Raw genomic sequence first — 19,871 nt, 5'->3', positions numbered from 1 at the left:
AATAATGGTTTATATTTATACTCTCCATATTTACTCGGGACCCCATACCACAAAACCCCTGGGTTGCCTACTAGAAACAAAGACAAAGCACTTTGGAGGAACACTCCCATACCTGGCCCCATGGGATTCCCAAAGAAAAAGTGCTTCTCAGTGATTTTTATGCTAAAAATTTATATAAGATATGAGGAAGTAATCTATGGTGAGTAAGAGAGCAAATAAACAGAAGGCCCAAAAGAAGTTCAGAGCAGTAGTAGCAATGTAAAAAGACTATGAACAAATATGTTTAAAATGATTAAAGTGATATACTTTTAAGGTTTTAGAAGCTGAAAAATGGATAATCTGGTGATAACTGATTTGGCAGACAGGAGAAACTGATATTGTAAGCCTGCAGGGGGAGAGCCAACAAGAGGCTTCATGGCCTCTTCCCTGCCTGGTGTTGAAACCCTGGTGGCCTGGTTCATACTCCCTGAGCCAAAGATGGAGGGTTCCTCTGGGGAAATGGAGCAGTCCAAAGGAAAAGGCACACAGACACTGCACTTGGGAGTGATTGATCCTGAAATGAAAAATTCAGCTCCTTGCCTTGCCCCTACACTTCACACAGCTGCCAGTGAGCATTTTAGTACCTCATCTTTAATAATAATGAAAATCTTATGAGGAAAGCTGAATATAAAAGAGATTAAACCAAGCAGACAAACAGAAAAAAGGGAGCTCTGAGGAAGGAGAGAAATGCAGGGAGTGGAAGGAAATTTAAAATAACCATACTGTCGCTTAGAGACAAGAGGGAAGGTATTTCATCCATGAAGTAAGAATAAGATGTGATAAAATGAAACATTCAAAACAACAAATAACTTCTAGAACTTAAAAATAAGATAGCTGAAAAAGCTTCATCTTTACCTTGTTTTTTACTCTTTGCCTACTCATACTTTCTGTCCCAACCAATCCAGGCACACTCTGCCTCACGTATTTGCCGTTGCTATTCCCTCTGTCTGGAATGCTCTTCCCCAGATATCCACAAGGCTCACTCCCTCATCCCTTTCATATCTTTGTTCAAATATTTCTTCTCAGTGAAGTTGTCCCTAATTACCCTAATATACACACACACACACCTCTCTACATCTTCCTTCATTTGTTTTCCCCACAGTATTTTTTTATATCTAACATATTGCATGTTTTATTTGTTTATCATCTGCCTGCCCCCACCAGGGCTCCATGAGGCAAGGATTTTTGTTTGTTCACCATTGTGTTCTCAACACCTAAAACATTTCCTGGATACATAGTAGACTTTGAATAAACATTTGTTGAATAAATGGATGAAGGGTTGAAAGATAATTTGAAGGAATCCCATAGAAAGTAAAGTAAAAACACAAGCAAATGGAAAATGAGAGAAAGATGAGAAATATACAGGATTAGTTTGGGAAGTGTATCATATATTGAGTTCCAGAAAATGAGAACAGACCAAATAGAAGGGAGGAAATTATAAGAGAAATGATACTAGGAAAAAAAAACCCACAACACCTTCTCAGAATTAGATATGAATTTCCAGATTGAAAACACTCATAGTACCCAACACAGTGAATAAAAAAGAAAGAAAGAAAATTGACACCAATGTACAATTTCCAGGCACCAGAGAGAAAAAAACGAGAGGAAAAAACACACACACACTAGATTACTTTCAGAATGTGTCCAGATTTCTAAATAACAACACTGAAAATGAGAATTCTAGACCTAGAATTCTGTGTTCATCCATGAAGTATGAGTACAAAATGAAAAAATGGAACACACAGAGTAGCTGATGACTGACCAAATTGAGAGGAATTTTTCAGCTCTTTAGGAGAGTTTAGGGAGGGTTAAACTACACACAGAAAAAGCAAAACACAAAAATGAGAACTGTACATTATAGCACACATCTTGGTTCATTTGTGAACTGTATTTATGTAGCCATAGTAACAGATATTAAATATTGATCTAAAAATTATTGGAACCATATTGGGAAGATGGAAGAAGGGGAAATGTGTGTGGAAGGTTGATGTGAGTAAGTTAAATTCTTACCTTTCATCATAGCATGTTAGATTATGTCTAACATGGACACAGGATATAGCGAATAAGCATGTTACTGAGAAATATGGAATGTATTAGTTAGGATGCAGACTATGATATAAGAGACCCAAAGTACAGTGGCTTTAACAAGATAGTCTAGTTATGACATGTGTCAGATTCAGATTTCTTCCATCTTTTTTGCTGTGCCGTTCCTAGGTATTGCCATTATCCATGCCGTCAGACATGGCTCCCCTATCCACATCCCAGCTGACAAGAGCAGAAGGAAGAAAAGGGGAAGGCATGCTTCTTCCTTTTAAGGATGAGACTCAGAAATTGCATGTCACTTCTCTTCACATCCCTTAGACGGAATCTAGTCACATAGCCAATCCTGCCTTGAGTTTTGCCTAAAATTTTAAATGTTTTGTTTTTCACACATAGTTATTTAATCTACTTGGACTTGATGGTTTATGTTTTTTTGGAACTTGTTTGAAAAACAAAAAGTCTTAATGTTATAAACAGGTGAAATGATGAAGGAAGTACATCTTAGAACTAAATGAGAAACTCCTATACTGTGGTAATAAAAAGATAAATAACCCAATTAAAAAATGGGCAAAGGCCCTGAATAGACATTTTTCCAAAGAAGACATGCAGATGACCAATAAGCACATGAAAAACATGATCAATATCATTAGCCATCAGAGAAATGCAAATCAAAACCACAGTGAGATACCACTTTATACCCACTAGGATGGCTGTAATCAAAAAGACAATAACAGATGTTGGTGAGGATGGGAGAAATTGGAACCCTCACGCCCTGCTGGTGGGAATGTAAAGTTGTGCAACCACTTTGGAAAACAGTCCAGTAGTTCCTCAAATTGTTAAACATGGAGTAACCATATGGCCCAGTAATTGCACTTGTAGGTATATACTCAAGAGAAATGAAAACATATGTCCACAGAAAAACTTGCACGCAAGTGTTCATTGCAGCATTATTCATGAATAACTGCAAAGTAGAAACAGCCCTTATATCTGTCAATTGATCAACGGGTAAATAAAATGAGGTATACCTATACAATGGAATATTATTTGATAATAAAAAGGGATGAAGTACTGATAAATGCTTCAACATGGATGAACCTTGAAAACACTATGCTAAGCAAAAGAAGCCAGTCATAAAGGACCACATATTGTATGATTCCATTTATATAAAATGTCCAGAATAGGCAAATCCATAGAGACAGAAAGTAGATTAGTGATTGCCTAGGGCTTGATAATGTTGGGAAACTGAGAAGTGACTGCTAAAGGTTACAGGGTTTCTTTTTGGGGTGATGAAGGTGTTTTAAAATTTATTGTGATGGTGGTTGCACAACTCTGTGACTATACTAAAACCATTAAATTGTATGCTTTCAATGTGTAAATGGTATGCTATGTGAATACCATTCAATCAATACCATTTAGCTCAATAAAACTGTTATTATAGGGGCTGGCCTGGTGGTGCAGTGATTAAGTGTGCACATTCCACTTCAGCGGCCCAGGGTTCGCCAGTTTGGATCCTGGGTGCAGACATGGTACCCCTTGGCAAGCCATGCTGTGGTAGGCGTCATCCCACGTATAAAGTAGAGAAAGATGGGCACAAATGTTAGTTCAGGGCCAGTCTTCCTCAGCAAAAAGATGAGGATTGGTGGCAGATGTTAGCTCAGGGCTGATCTTCCTCAAAAAAAACGCAACAAACTTATTATAAGTACTATATGAGATAACATTTTATACCCATTAGATTCACAAAAATTAAAAAACAGTAGTGATAACAATTGTCAGGATACAGAAAAACAAAAACCTTTCTATGTTATTAGTGGTACAACCTCTTTGGAGAGCAATTTGTCAAGCTTAGTAACATCGAAAATACATAGACCCTATGATCCAGCAATTTCACCTCTAGTATTTACCCTAAAGAAACTGTCACACATGTACAAAAGAGAAAATACTGAAAATAATCTATTACAGCACTGTATGTAGTAGTCGAAAGGGTTATCAGTAGGGGACTAGGCAATCAACTGTGGGTTATTCATATGATATAATACTAAACAGCAGTACAAATGAATGAATCAAATCCGTATATATCAATATGGTTAAATCTCAAACATAATATTGAGTGAAAAAAGCAAGTTGAAAAAGTCTATGTATATTTATGTAAACTTTAAAATACAAAGCAATAATATGTTGTTCATGAAATCATGCATATGTAGTTAAAGTATAAAATCATAAAATCATGGTTAGAAATGATTAGACTGACCTCAGAATACCAGTTACTTCTTTCTTTTTCTTTTTTTCTTTTTTTCCAAAGATTGGCACCTAACAACTGTTGCCAATCTTCTTCTTATTTTTTTCTTCTCCCCAAATCCCCAGTACGTAGTTGTATATTTTAATTGTTGGTCCTTCTAGTTGTGGCTTGTGGGATGCTGCCTCAGCATGGCCTGATGAGTGGTGCCATGTCCGCGCCCAGGATCCGAACGAGTGAAACCCCGGGCCATCGAAGCGGAGGGCACGAACTTAACCACTGGGCCACAGAGTGGCCCCTACTGGTTCCTTCTAAAGAGGGTCAGAGGAGGAATGGTGGCGGGCTTTAGCTCTTTTTGCAGCATTTTATTTATTTAATAAGGAAAGACCTGAAGCAAATAATATTAATGTGAAAAATGAATGGCGGCCATGTGAATGTGTGCTGTATCATTTTCTGTATTTTTTGGAATATTTGAAATATTTCATATTTTATAGTGAAAAAATGAATCTCTGTATTCAGTAATACCAAATTTGGTTTTTGGTGAACTGATGGATTGGAAACTTTATTTAAGTATGATACTGCTTTAACATGCTGGATAGATTTTTCAACTTCACCACACAAAAGAATTCCAAATCATTTAGCAGTTACAGTTTTACCAATCAGATCATCATGCCATGAATGTGACAGGTTACCTAGTTCATACAGGCTCACAAAAGGAAAAAATCATATCTTCACTCTCCTATAGCAATTGATCAAATCAGAAGAGGAGAAAGAAAAATAGAGGAAATAATCATTCTTTTACATTTTATCTATTTCTTTAAAACTTTTGGTGTAGACTTTTTAAAAAGGCTATGTATTTATACCATTTTCCTCATTGTTGGAACACTGGACTTGGTAGGTCTGAATTCAAATCCTCCTGCAGCCACTTATTAATTATGATTTGGGGCATATTACTTAACCTTTGTGACCCTCAATTTATTATCCATAAAATGAGTATAATTAAGATTGAATATGAAAATGTCTAGATAATAAATAAATGTTATTTGAATCTAAAATTGCATGAATCTGTGTCTTCATAAATTTGCTATTGTAGAAATGAGCCCTTTCTGGATGTGTGATTTTTTTGTTTCTCTATTACAGAGAAATCAACAACTGATGATGAAGTGCAGAAGTCAGACATCTCATCAAGTAGTCAAGGAGTGATAGAAAAGGAATCCTTGGGACCTCTTCTTTTGGAGGTAGCTGTTCTTGTTGACTCAGAAAGTGATCAAAATATTTGTTCTAGCCAATTTGGTTTTTTTCTTTATCTTCTTTTATGTCTTACATCCAATTACTAAATTATTTAAAAATACTAAAGTTTTAAGGAACTTGTAATAATTATTTTATTTTGGAAACTATTATGACAGTTGTTACTATTTCAGAATTAAAGGTGAATAATAAACATGAGAAATTTTCATAAAGGCAGTCTAAACAGTCAAATGGGAAACTGAAGCCGACTGTACGGCTCTGCCATTTATTTCTGGGGTGGACTAGTTGGGAGAATAAAACATCAGAATTATTTAGGCAGCTGGTGCCATCTGTGTCTACTGTAGAATTCTCTTTAGAGTACGGAATGCCTCACTTTATTGCAGTAGGTGTTTTCCTGAAAAGTTTCCTGACTAAAGAATTTAATTGTTTACTTAAACATTGTTAGAGAACTTAGAATTTTAACAACCCTCTATCAAACTTTTTGAAGTGAAGAACTTTTAAACTTGAATTACTTTGTAATAACTGTGTGATTTTCACCCCTGCTTTTCCTGTCTAATCTTCACTCCCTCTGTTCTCAACACAGATGTTTTGTTTCCAAGCAGGCTCGTCACCTTAAATGCTCCCTCTCATACATGAATGTTTAAAAATATGTATATATATATTTGCTTATACACACTCCTTCCCCACAGTGTATGCTTTTCTATCTCTAGGCGTAATTTTATATATATGTATTATATACATTTACATATCATATATATATATATTTATATAAAATAATTTCTCCTTTCCTTGTCCTATCTCAAGGCCCTCTTTTCTGGTGAAGTCTTAACAACTCAAACTTCTGTAGGTCTCTTTATTTCCTAACTCCTTAATACATTTTTTCCTGTTACCCTAACTATTCCTCCAGTTTTGTATTAACCACAGTTCCCTCTACCAATGCTGCAATTGTGAGAACATTCTCAAAATTCACTTCTTGGTTTTCTGGCCCCAGAATTATCATGTGTTCTCTTTGCTTCACCTTTCATCTTTGTAGAGATGACACCCACATATGTCCTTCTGGCTTTAATGTCTTCCCATACTTCATTCCTGTACTTTTAACAGGCCACTAAATATTTGTGACTCTGCTATCGGCACCTTTCCCCTCAAAATCTAAATTCTTTATTTCCCCTCCACATTATTTAAGCACTTTGTTAGTCTGTTGGTTTTAACAATTTTTATTAGGAGAACGAGCACTTATTTTCTAGATTTGTAAAATGTAAAAGCCATTGTTGGTCTTTGAAACTGGATATAAACTACTCTCAGAGAGTACACACGTATAACTGGGAGGGGGAAGTTACCACATATGGTAGACTCTGATTTTTTTATTACTGTATTCTTTTCACAACCCATTAAATTGATTGCATGACTGCATTCTGGAAGCATTGTTGTAACAAGTATAGTAAAAATGTTAATGGTAGAATCTAGGTGGTGGATATACAGATGTTCACTACAAACTTCTTTCAACTTTGCTGTATTTTGAAATTTTTAATATAAGCTTTTATAGGAAAACAAGTTAAAGAGAAATACTTTAGGCTCATTTCCCACTTCTGCCATATCTCTTCCCCCTTCTTGGCACCTGACACCATCCCACTCCTTGGCTACACTTGGGCCTTGCCTGGAGCCCTGATCTATCCTAGCACTTACTGCTTGTCTCTTCTACTCTGTGGGTGTTGTTAGTAGACTAGTCTTTTCACATCTTCTAGTTTTCCTGTGGGGGTTCTGTCTGCCTTCTTAGTGCCCAAAGTTTAAAACTGGCTTCAGAACTTTATATCTCTTTTCAATTCATTAAATATTTATTAAATTTATTTTATGTATATGATGTCATTTGAGATACTGAAGAAATAGAAGATGTAGAAGTCCTTGAGATTTCTGGAGTTCCTGTAGGAAAATGATACTCATTTAAATCCTAGTTTCACCGCCTGTTCTTCAGAAACCGCAGAGATCAATAGGAGAGCAAACAGATCATTCACAAACTGAACACTGCACAACAGGATACAGAGTGCTATTAGTACATCTTTAATTTATATAAACGTTTGTTATTGCTGTAGGAGAAGGAGTCCACAGCTCTTTAAAAGGAACAGAAAATGACAGGAAAACATCCGTTCCAAACTACCATGAGAAGAAAACTAAGAATTACTTTTTTTAACTGATGAAATTATTACCCTGAAAATCAACCTGAAACTGTGAATCAAAGGAAAACTGTTAACACAACATAACACATGAATTAAATGCCGTTAGGTAAGCGTTTTCAAATATGAAAAAAAAACACATCAAATTAGAAATTCCAAAAACTCAGAATAGAAATATATTTAGGTTCTTGACCTTAAGAAGCTAATAATATTTGTATTTATGAGCTATAAATATGTGAAACAGAGACTGTAAAATAGAATTATTAACTTTTACAGACTTCAAAGCTGACTTCATTGACAGCCTTTTCTATCACTTCTTGTGTATCTCCTAACCCTGTCCTCGTTGCCTTAAACTTTATAGAGTCTAATCCAGGGCAGCTAGGAGAAGAAGTGGTAGAAAAGCCATCATGAAATTCTCCATGGAACCATCCAGGTTGCAGTCTAGAGCTGTACTGTTCGGTAAGATAGCCCCTCACCACATGTGGCTATTTAAAGCTAAATAAAATTAAAAATTCAATGCCAGTCTCACCAGCCATATTTAAAGTGCTCAATACCCTCATGTGGTTAGTGGCTACTGCAGGCAGGTACAGTTACAGAACGTTTACGTCACTGCAGTAAGTTCCATTTGACAAGGTTAGTCTAGAGGGATTTGCTCAGATGGAAGATCCCCACATCTAAAAAGTGACCAAATATCCACCATAATCTGAGAAATTCTCCCCGTACAGTTTTCAACTTATCCACCCCCCCCCCCCTTTTAAACATAAAATCAAGGTAGCATAAGTTAGGAATGAAGGTATTGGAGGTAATGTCCTCACATTTAAAGAGAGAGTGGTATTAGAATTTATTTATTCAATCAACATTTGTTGCTTGGCACGTAGTAAGGACTCATCAGTACAGGCATTACTTTTAAGCCCCTCCTTCTCCATTGCTCTTTGCTGTCTAACTTTCTCTGCCTTCTGTTCAAAGCTCTGCAGTATCTGACTCTCAGGCTCCTTATTTCCCACTGCTCCCCAAGAAAAATTCTGTTTTAGTCACGGAAGTCTCCCTATACTTTGCACGTGCATTCAGGCCTCTTTACCTCACTTTATAGCATTTGCTACAGTGCTGTTTGGCTCTTGACACCCTTGACCACACATTTCCTCTTCCTTACAACTCTTCCCATGGCCTCTTTGATAGAACTATCTCCTCTGGTCTCTGGCTACTGCTCAACCTCTCGCTCGGATCTCTTTCTTTACCTGCCTCTTAAATGTTAGCTTCCTCCAGGGTTTTGTCCTTGGCCCTTTTTTTTTTTATTCTGTGCACATCTCCTAGGCAGTTTTATCTATATCTATTTCTCTATGTTGTATTCCTATATGTGTGTGTACATCGTGTGTGTGTGTAAAATATCAATTAGGGTTCTCTAATTTCAAGCAACAGACACCAATTCTGACTAAATTAAGCCAATGTGAATTTATTAGAATCCTATTTGGATATCACAGAACCGTGCTTGTAGATAAGGTGAAACCAAGGCATCTTGAGGAGGCTAGAAGGAGGAAACTATACAAAAGTTCTCTTAGAAAGACCCATCTGGGCAGTATCCTGCAGCTAGAATGAATGCATTCCAGCCGTCTTCAGTCTTTTTGTAATTCTCCTCAAGGTTCACATCTAGAGAGGAAGTCTCCCAGTGGCCCAATTAAGACTCTTGTGAGACTTTATTTAATGGGGAAGAAGTAACTCCCCGAAGGAAATCAGATATTCTATGGAAGGGGAAAAGATGACTGAAGTTAAAAACAAAGACAAAGCCAAGTAATTCTATATGTACCTGTAAATCGCAGATGTCTCTCTTTAGCCCAGATCTGTCTTTAGAGCTTCCCTTTCATTATATCCTGCTGCCTTTTAAACATCTCCATCTGAATGTTCCTCAGTCATTTCAACAACATTTCTAAAACTAAATTTATAATCCATCCCTTTACCTCCTGTTTTAAAAAAGTCAAAAAATAAAAGAATAGATTTTTTTTCCCCCTTGCATCCCCTTTCTCAGGGAAAGGCGCTTATCTACTAGAACCTTAAAGTCATTAATGAAAGATCACCCCAAGTGTGTTGCCACAGCTGCTAGAGGTCACCAGATGCTGTTTGTTCTGCCTCTGTCAAATTCTCTTCTATCACTTCCACGGTCATTGTCGTCGTTCAGGCTCTCCTTTGTACTGGAGTATCACAATAGCATTGCAACTGGTCTTGCTTCCAATCTGCATGCCATACCCGCTGCCAGAAGGATCTTTGTAAAAGCAGATCATGTCACTTTCCTGCTTAAAAACATTGCCTTCCAAGATAATCCCTGTTGTCTTTCAGATAAATTCCTTATTTTTTTGCTTTTCCTTGCAGCTTTTCCAAAAAAACTTTTTACTGTTAACACAAATATGACAAGTGCATAGAAAGTGATTTCCTTTTTTTCACCTCTGAGCTGTTTCCTCTATCTTGAATGTCCTTTCCACCCCTTGTCCCCCTGAGCTACTGCTCTGTGTCCTTCGAGCCTCGGCTCAGGTATAGTATGGCTTCCTCCCAGGAAACCTTACCCATGACAATCATCCCTTCGCCCATTTTGGGTGCTTCACTCTGTGCTTAACCTTTATGCATTCCTCTATTGTACTATATTGTCACTATGTATACTTGTCTTTCCATTCAGAGACTGTAAAATTGTTGACAGTTACATGTTTTATTCCCAGAACTTTGTCCAGTGACTGACACTTAGGTGATAGTTCATGAAGCTCATGTAGTGATTAAAAGCCAGGGCCCTGTGAGAAGTCTTGGCCAACGTGAACCCTGCTGTGAGACCCAAGCTGGTCCTCTTCAGAGGGTGGTATTCTGGGTTGAAAGAAAACTCCTTCAGGTTGATCATCTTGTACCAAAAGGACAGGCATTTGTTATCATCTTCTGTGTGCAGCTCAACATAAGACAAGCTGTCAGGACTTGGAGAAAAAGGAAGATTCCTTCCCAGGAGCACACTTGGAAGTTAAATATATGCACAACATATGAGAATAAGAGCAAGTATTAGCAGATTTTATTAATCAGACATACTTTTAGAAATTATAGATGTTTGTATATTCATAGGAGTAGTCTCAAAGAGTATTCCCTGAAGTGTTGCCAATCTCTTGAGAGTGGGATTTTGGCAGATCTTCTACTATGTACTTCATTTTCATATTTTAAATTTTTTATAAGTATGTTTTCATCTATAATTAAAAAACAAAAAACACACATTTCCAGCAAAAGACAGGCTGTCTGCATCTCAGAGGTAGGGTCAGCAGGACAACTCTGTGACCAGGGGGACAGCCTCTGTCGACCTGTTTTCCAAGCCAGCCTCTTCTGGGGAAGCTCAAAAGAGGTATGATGCCCCAGACTTCGCCGAGGAAGCAATGAGTCCGTATAACTGAGGCCAAGCAGAGACCTGGTGAAAGTTGTACACTCCCCATAGGGCTGACCAACTGAATATTCCAGAGACCAGTTACTAGAATAACTTCCCAGCCTGGCAGTGAGGTCAGGTACAGTCAATGAGAGAAGAACTTGGAGAAGCCCCAGTAAGTCTGTGGAAACAGAAGACTGCAGGGACTGCAGGCATACTGCAATGAAGCAGAACTTTTAAATCCTTTGGATTTTGCAAATGTCTTAAAAATAATTGCACCAGGTAGTCCAGATGAATCCCTGAACCACTGGTCAGTCTTCACATTGGGCAGAGATGATAACCAGGAGTGGGTCTCAGTCTCTCCCAGCCCCTGTACAGACAACAGGTAACTTTCAGAGATGTCTAGAGACAGACATGGAAAGGGAAGAAAGCAAGGAAGAGACTGGCTGTGTCTCTGAGGGTAGACAGGGTTACCAGAGAGGCAGAGAACGAGAAGCCAAGAAAGGTGCCCTGAAAATGAGATGAAAACAGGAGAAGGTAGTGCTAAAGACGTTTGGTGGTGTGGCCCTTGGAGGTGGTTCACCATGAAACAGCCAAGTTTTCCTTGCTTGTCTTTCGATGTCAGTCCTGTTTCTTGCTTTGAACTATGATACTTTGTTATACTCAAACTGTTCTTTATTAAACTCTTTTGAGAGACCAAAAAGAAAAACATTAAATTGTATTTATACTGATTCACTTAATAGCTAAGAACATTTTAAAGAATTTTTAGATCTGCTTTTAAAAAATATCTGATAAATCTGTATTTCAGTTATTCATAGTTTCATATAAACTGCAAGGCAAATAAATATATATTGATCACCTACTATGAAATTTATAGCTAACTTGACTTAAAAAAAACAAGTTGGTTAGATATGAAGATGCTTTCCTGTGCCCATCTAAACCCAAAATACTTTAAGCAAAGGGTTTATCTAGTGTTGAGATTTTTAGATTATTAATCACATTCTTCTCGCCTTTGCATTATGAACTAAGTGAGAAATAGTCACAATAGTCAGGTGGAATAAAAATAGTTTTGTTTCTTTTTGTTCTTGTCAAAGAAAATGTTAATATTTTTAGTGAGAGCAATGTTGTTATGCTTCATTATTTTTTAAAATCTTGGTTGAATGCTTTGTGATGAAGTGATTTGAAGATGTAGTTTTCAGTTCAGTTAATTTTACTATTTGGTTTAAATAATCGTCTTAGCTGAAAAAGACACCACAAAAATGAAGTAGATGGAAGTGGGAAAATATATGCTTAGGTGAATTTACTAAGCCATGATACTTACTTTAAAATCCTATCCATCAGTTATTCAAAGGTTTTCGTTGAAATTCCATCTTCCTTGATCTCAAACAGTGATTCTTCCAAACTAATCAAAAGATGTTGCATTTTTACGTTTTTAAAAAATGGGTTTAAAGCCCACTGAAACTCTGATTAGAAGATTTTTGAGCAGATAAAAAGTTCTGTTTATAAATGGTTAAACTGAGAAGATAATTTTTACAAGTGGTTTGCATCATTTTCAGCAACAAAATCATAACTATGGTAACATTTCAGGACATCCTGTCTCTATAGCATAAGTATCTTTTTGAAAGGCAATTTATTTCTTATTCATTGTTAAAATTTCATCTTTACCCTGAAGGGACACAATTAAGTATGTTTATTATTTGGAAAATATCTTCTAGGTGGCATATTATTATTACCACTTATCATAGAAAATATCAGCAAATTTGGGATACTTGCCATTTTTTAATTAATTAATTTATTTTTTATTTTTATTTTTTAAGATTTTTTATTTCTTTTCCTTTTTCTCCCCAAAGCCCCCCCGGTACATAGTGGTATATTCTTCGTTGTGGGTCCTTCTAGTTGTGGCATGTGGGACGCTGCCTCAGTGTAGTTTTGATGAGCAGTGCCATGTCCACACCCAGGATTCGAACCAACGAAACACTGGGCCGCCTGCAGCGGAGCGCGCGAACTTAACCACTCGGCCACGGGGCCAGCCCCCGGACACTTGCCATTTTTAAAAAGGAAAGTTGAGTAGCCCACCAACGTTGTTAGATGGCTCTTTTAAGTATGCCACAGATAACCAGCAAACCCCTGTGTGACACAAAGAATTTTTATGGTCATTTTATGTCTTGTTACAAAGTTTTGTGAATGCTTTACTTTGTAAAGGTCTTGCTTTTATTGCTTATATACATTCTATAGGAAGTAAACTGCAGTATGTTGCAATAAATGGAAAGATTGTAACTAAGTAAGGTGCCCTGTCAACCTCTGCATTCTGAGTCTTTTCTTGGGATTCCATGGTTTGTGATAGGCGACTGTCTGGACTGAGTGAGGTCCCAGGGTATGATATGTTTATTAAGCTTGATTTCTTCCTTATGTTTTGGATTACACTATAAATAGAGGTTCTAAGTTTTTTTCTGCACTGCTGTGGATATTATGCTCCCCATGGGGCATGTACATCTTTTGGAGACCCCTGGTTCTGTCTCAGTGCATAGGAGGCCCTCTGTGATTTGGCTCCTGTCTACCTCTGCAGATTTATTTCCTGCCACAAGCCTGCCTTGTACCCTGTACTCCAACAATTCCAAACTGCTTTTTGTTCCTTTATATGCCATGCTCTCCCCTCTGCCCAGAATGTTCTTCCTTCATTCCTCTTGCCCTCCACCACTATGCCTTTTGTAACTCAGATACGGTTCTGTAAGGAGCCTTTCTTTGCCCCTCACCCTGACCGCAAATTAGGTGTCCTTCTTTGTGCTCAGAGAATATTCTGTGTGTGTCTCTGACAGTGCATTTATCACTGGTATTTTATTATGTTTATGTCTCCCTCCAACTGTACCACAACTTCCCTTAGAGTAGGGACCAAGTCTTAACCTACAGTTCAGAGATGTTTATGACTGAATGAATGGGTCAGTCGCTTGCTTCACATCTGCTACCATAAAATTTCTTGCTAAGGAAAAAATAAATATTCATTTATGCCTACTTGAGACATTAGTGTGCAGTCTGAGTAAAAATCTTGTCCCCTCCACAGAGAACGTGCGCTACTAAATTTCCTATTCAGCCTTCCTTCTTTTTACTTGACATATATTTTTGATCTCTTTTTCTTTTTAAGATTGGCCCTGAGCTAACATCTGTTGCCAATCCTTCTCTTTTTATTTTTTTCTTCTCCCCAAACCCAGTACATAGTTGTATATTCTAATTGTGGGTTCTTCTAGTTCTGCTATGTGGGATGCCACCTCAGCATGGCTTGATGAGCAGTGCTAGGTCTGTGCCCAGGATCCAAACCAGCAAAACCCTGGGCTGCCGAAGTGAGTGCATGAACTTAACCACTTGGCCACGGGGCCAACCCCCAATCTCTTTTTCAGTAGAGAAATGTATATGTTTATTTTTCTTTTATCTTTTAACCTCCCAACCTCTTAATCCTATTTTTTTTTATTCTTTTGGCTTTGCAGGCTTTGGATGGATTTTTCTTTGTTGTGAACTGTGAAGGGAGAATTGTATTTGTGTCAGAGAATGTGACCAGCTACTTGGGTTACAATCAGGAGGAATTAATGAATACCAGTGTCTACAGCATACTGCACGTGGGGGATCATGCGGAGTTTGTGAAGAATCTGCTACCAAAATCACTCGGTACAAAGAAATGTGTTTTTTTAAAAGAATACAAACTCTCTGTAGCTTCTCCTTACGTAATAAATATAATACATTATTTATAGTACACAGTATTATTCTATGTTATAATATAAGAAATATTTTAAAATTTAATTTCAGCCTTAGATGTAAATATCAAGGGGGAATGTCATCAAATAACTGATAGAGAGAATTTCTTTTATCTTCTCTCTCTAGATTATGCCACAATCATGTGACAGTAGTGGGAAGCAGAGCAGTTAGTTGCCTTGCCACAAGAAGATTCTGCTTGAAATTCCCTTTGTTCTCAATTTTGATTGTGTCCAAGGAAGAGAAAAATGTATACCCTTGTCACCACCCTGCTCAAATTAAAAAAAGAAAAAAGGGAGGAAGGGAGGAATATACTGTCATATTACATACTTATAAGTGAAATTAACATTTTTGAGTGTAAGTGGTTTCAACTCAAGAGTTCCAAATATGGTTGGATGAGTTGTTCACTGATGAGGGAGCCTAGCTGAGAGGATGAATGGGTTCTGATTTACAGCCTCTGTTCCATTCACTAAGGCATGTGCTTGCTCTTTAGCTTAAATGTGCTCCAAAAGAGGGAACAGGGCCTTGGCTAGAAGTCCTATATAACTAAACCAAACATGCCAATAAAATGTTATCCATAGCTCTTTATTTTCTACATTGTTCACTCGATGGAATGGAAGCCTTATTTCATCTTTGGAAGGAGTAGTATGTGTTTATAGTAACTGAGAGCCTGAAATTATTGTTTCTATTAAGTTTGATATTTGAATTATTAAGGGGTCTTATGTGTTTTGTTGCATAATTTTAGAGTGTAAATGACTTTAGAGATAAGACAGTGGATTCCTTTATTTTAATGATGAGGCAAAGCTTGAGTAATTAATCCAAACCTCACAATTAGCTCATAGCAGAACCAAGACTCCTTACCCCAGTGTAGGTTTGTAGGTTTGTTTCCATGATTTCATCTAACAGTTATAGAGTGATGAGCAAAAGGGAAGGAGAGTCAATGGAGAGGATAAGTTAAGAAAACTGTTGGGAATGGTGGAAGAACGGCTTTAAAAACCTCTAACTGCCACCATGGTTTGAATACAACACTGTAACTGGGAAATGGTGACTGACCACACAATGATTCTCACTTGAAATGTACAGACGTCTTTTTTACAACTGAATTCAATTTTATTATACTGAATCAGGTAACATTTCTGTTTAACAATAATTTTTATGTAATAACTTCTTGATTATCCACTGTATTCAAGGCATTGTACCATATAAATTGTGTGAATGAAATAAAATAAAGTGCAAGAAAAAATGGTTGTAAGAAACCATGATTGGTTTCTATCTATTCTGAATATTTTTTTGAGTGACACACTCCTTTGAGAAACTTTGAATCCTCTCCCGAAAAAGGTGTGCATGCACACAAGCCTGTCCTTAAGAACCCCCACGCCTGCCAGGTTAAAACCCCTGCTTAACAATAGACCTGTGGTTTTTAGTCATTTTTTCATTTCCAGAGTATAACTAGAGAAAAACAGAAAAGCTCGTTAATTAATTGCAATAAAATTCTGAGCAAAAGAACTAGTAAACTATTAATTTTTAATTTAGGGGGGCCGGCCTGGTGGTGCAGCGGTTAAGTGCACGTTCCACTTTGGCAGCCTGGGGTTTGCCAGTTTGGATCCTGGGTGTGGACATGGACCGCTTGGCAAGCCATGCTGTGATAGGCATCCCACATATAAAGCAGAGGAAGATGGCACGGATGTTAGCTCAGGGCCAGTCTTCCTCGGCAAAAAGAGGAGGATTGGCAGCAGTTAGCTCAGGACTAATCTTCCTAAAAAAAAAAAATTTAATTTTTGTCTTTAATCATTTCTGAAGACTGTTAATGAATTAGGGTATTTGTAAGGCTTTATGTTTGAGTGGGGGAATCTTATACAGTTTCTTGGAAATTTTATAATTTTCTAATTGGTAGGCATTTAGGTTTTCTAAGGAAGATAAGTATCCTATTGCCTCAGGATAATGTTAGATCTGAAGAGGTCTGTCTTTTAATCTGAGTATCTAATTAAGCAGATAGCTAAAGGTATGTCTTTTGTGTCCTCAGAATTTGTACTTTTTCACCTTATTCACAGTCATATAATTAATTTTTCTTCCACAGTAAATGGAGTTCCTTGGCCTCAAGAGGCAACACGACGAAATAGCCATACCTTTAACTGCAGGATGCTAATTCACCCTCCAGATGAACCAGGCACCGAGAACCAAGAAGCTTGCCAGCGGTATGAAGTAATGCAGTGTTTCACTGTGTCACAGCCAAAATCAATTCAAGAGGATGGAGAAGGTAAAACAAAGGCTCATTTTAAGATTTAAAATTAAGTTTGATTGCCTTTTCTGTGGCTTTCAGGAATAGGGAGGTAATTGATTATAAACTGCCTTCATCAGACAGTATTTTTAGTTACTATCTTATATATCATAGTGGCTATTCAATTTGCTATGTATTTCTTTGTTTTTTACTACTTTTTTTTGAGGAAGATTAGCTCTGAGCTAACTACTGCCACTCCTCCTCTTTTTGCTGAGGAAGACTGGCCCTGAGCTAACATCCATGCCCATCTTCCTCTACTTTATACATGGGACGTCTACCACAGTATGGCTTTTCCCAAGCAGTGCCGTGTTTGCACCCGGGATCTGAACCAGTGAACCCTGGGCTGCTGAGAAGCAGAATGTGTGCACTCAACCACTGCGCCACTGGGCCGGCCCCCTGCTATGTATTTCTTAATACTTAAGAAAAAAAATTGCTAACATCCAGAATCACTGCCTTTAAAATGCCCCAAAATTCTCAGTTTTAATCTGGCATTCCCAGTAAAATGTCAAATTCAAACCAACTTACTGCCTAGAAATAAGAGATGTAACTAACTGCTGCCAGTTGGAAATGTACCAGATGCAGCAGGCTGTTGAACAGTTCTGGTTTTTAGAAAGTTTCAAGTTTGGAGTGTAAGGAACATTGGAGAATAGAGTTAGCATTTTTGAGGCCATCCAAGGTAATTTACAAGGAGAAAGCTCATGAACAGATGAAAACACAGCTGAAGCTCTAATATGAATATGGCATGAACATGACATTAGTTAATATGTGACAGTGGATGAGTTTTCCATGTGAAGTTAGAGCTAAGTTAAGAACAACACAAATTGGAAACTGGAGTAAGGACCAGGGAAGGTAGTAGACGAGAAGTCAGTCAGATGCGGAAAAGGCCGTGGAGGCAGTAGATCTCACCAGGGAAGGATGCCACAGTCAGCTGGGGACTTTTTACAAAATACACATGCAAGTCTGCCTGATATGATTAAATTTCATATTTAGCTGTGTGATATTGTGTGTAGCATTCTCAAAAATAATTTAGAAATGGGACTTCAAAAAAATTAAGATCCTAAAAATTTAAGTCCTCTGTCAAGGGCAAAATAATGCTTCTTTGGAAACAGTTAAATCTTGTTTTCTCATACAATAATTGTTATCTGCACAATGGTTATAAGAATAATCTTTGTAGCCTTTAAGTACTGATCAGTATAGGAAATTGACTATAAAACTGTATTTTAAAAACCACCATGTTGCTTAAATCTAGCCAAAACTACTTCTTCGAGTTGTCATCATCCAAATACTTGAAGTGCATCAGTCTCCTCTAGTTTACGTAAGAACATTCAATGGGAAAGATAATTTAAGCTACCTAGATCTTTACCTGGAGCTGCCAGTTTTTGGTGGCCAGCAATTTTATTTCTAATATTATTAAATCAACGACTCCAATATTGTGTCAGATCCTACAACATATATTGTTTTTATGAAAACTGTTAATGGCAAGTGATAGATGCGAACCATTTTCTAGCTTCTTTCCTTCAATTTTCCCTCCTTGTTTTGGGCAGATTTCCAGTCATGTTTGATTTGTATTGCACGACGATTACCTCGGCCTCCAGCTGTTACGGGTGTGGAATCCTTTATGACCAAGCAAGATACTACAGGTACTGACTGCAAAGTTCAGAACCTTCCTTCGGTGTTAATGGTATACCTATCCCCTTAAAACTAATTACGTCAAAAATGTTGTGTTCTTCTGTTTTCTCTTATTCAACTTCTGTTCACTAGTCTTATACAGAAAACGTTTTAAATGGTGGTCTTGATATTGTGCATTTTAGGTACTGTGATTATTGGCATGGGCAGGATGCTGGAGAGAACATTATTTTATAGCTGTTCATGTACTTGTATTTGTTTTACTGTCAATTTTTCATAATCACAGAATAAAATTTTTAAAGAAGTTTGGCAATGTATATATAAGCATATTTATTTATAAATGGTTACAAATACTATGGTTTTAATATTATGCTTAAATGAACCTGGCTATTTCTTTTTTCGTTTATCCTTTCTCTTCATTCATTCAGCACGTGCTGATTGAATGCCTAGAAGTGCTTGGCAGTATGTATAATTCCTCAGGGTAAACACGGTTGAGCAAAAAGCAACTATGTAATTATAAATTATGGTACATTTTATGATAGAAAAGGTGTGAGATGGAATAAAGTAATAAGGAGGACCTGTTTTAAAATTAGCCAATTAAAGAAGGTCTGTCTGAGGAGCTGATATTGAGCCCTTAAGCCCCGAAGGATCAGGTGGTGCCAACTGTGCAAATTGTAGGTGAGGAAGGGGCCTGTGAGGAAGGGCCATGGTGCAGAATGAGTGCTCCTGATTGAGGAAACAGCTGCAAAAGCCCTAAGACAGATGTGTGTTAGAAGAGCTGAAAGAGGACAGGAGAGCCACACAGTGAATAATAGTGAGAGTGCCTGAAAATAAGGCTTTCTTTTTAAAGGCCTACTTCAGATTTGATTTTCAGTGAAAACAAATTGTTATTGTTCTTCACGATTTATAAAGTATTTTGCATATATTATTAATCTTCACTGTAACATCAAATTTTTATACTTTTACATCAATCAGAGTTACATATGTATCACTCTCCTTTCTAATTTTAGAGTAGAAATAGTACAGATATATTTTTTAGCAGAATGAGATTGAAAAAATCATTTCTATTAACTTTTATTCTTTGTGAAAGTTTAGTTTTAATGTACTTTTTGACCTTTATCA

At 37.2% G+C, this 19,871-nt stretch overlaps 1 protein-coding gene across 10 annotated transcripts in view; it reads left to right on the top strand.

The window, feature by feature from the left end:
- Positions 1 to 19,871, top strand: part of NCOA1 (nuclear receptor coactivator 1) — a 250,473-nt gene that overhangs the window by 165,133 nt on the left and 65,469 nt on the right. For all 10 annotated transcript variants that reach the window (XM_046661263.1, XM_046661261.1, XM_046661260.1 and 7 more), the window contains 4 exons: positions 5,453 to 5,550; positions 14,584 to 14,761; positions 16,923 to 17,102; positions 18,668 to 18,763. In XM_046661263.1, the coding sequence (XP_046517219.1) occupies positions 5,453 to 5,550; positions 14,584 to 14,761; positions 16,923 to 17,102; positions 18,668 to 18,763 (552 nt within the window). The remainder of the gene's footprint in view (positions 1 to 5,452; positions 5,551 to 14,583; positions 14,762 to 16,922; positions 17,103 to 18,667; positions 18,764 to 19,871) is intronic.

This window comes from Equus quagga, chromosome 5, assembly GCF_021613505.1.
Source record: "Equus quagga isolate Etosha38 chromosome 5, UCLA_HA_Equagga_1.0, whole genome shotgun sequence".
Classification (NCBI taxonomy): domain Eukaryota; kingdom Metazoa; phylum Chordata; class Mammalia; order Perissodactyla; family Equidae; genus Equus; species Equus quagga.
The sequence above is the reverse complement of the archived record's forward strand: the minus strand, read 5'-3'. Positions and strand labels throughout refer to the sequence as shown.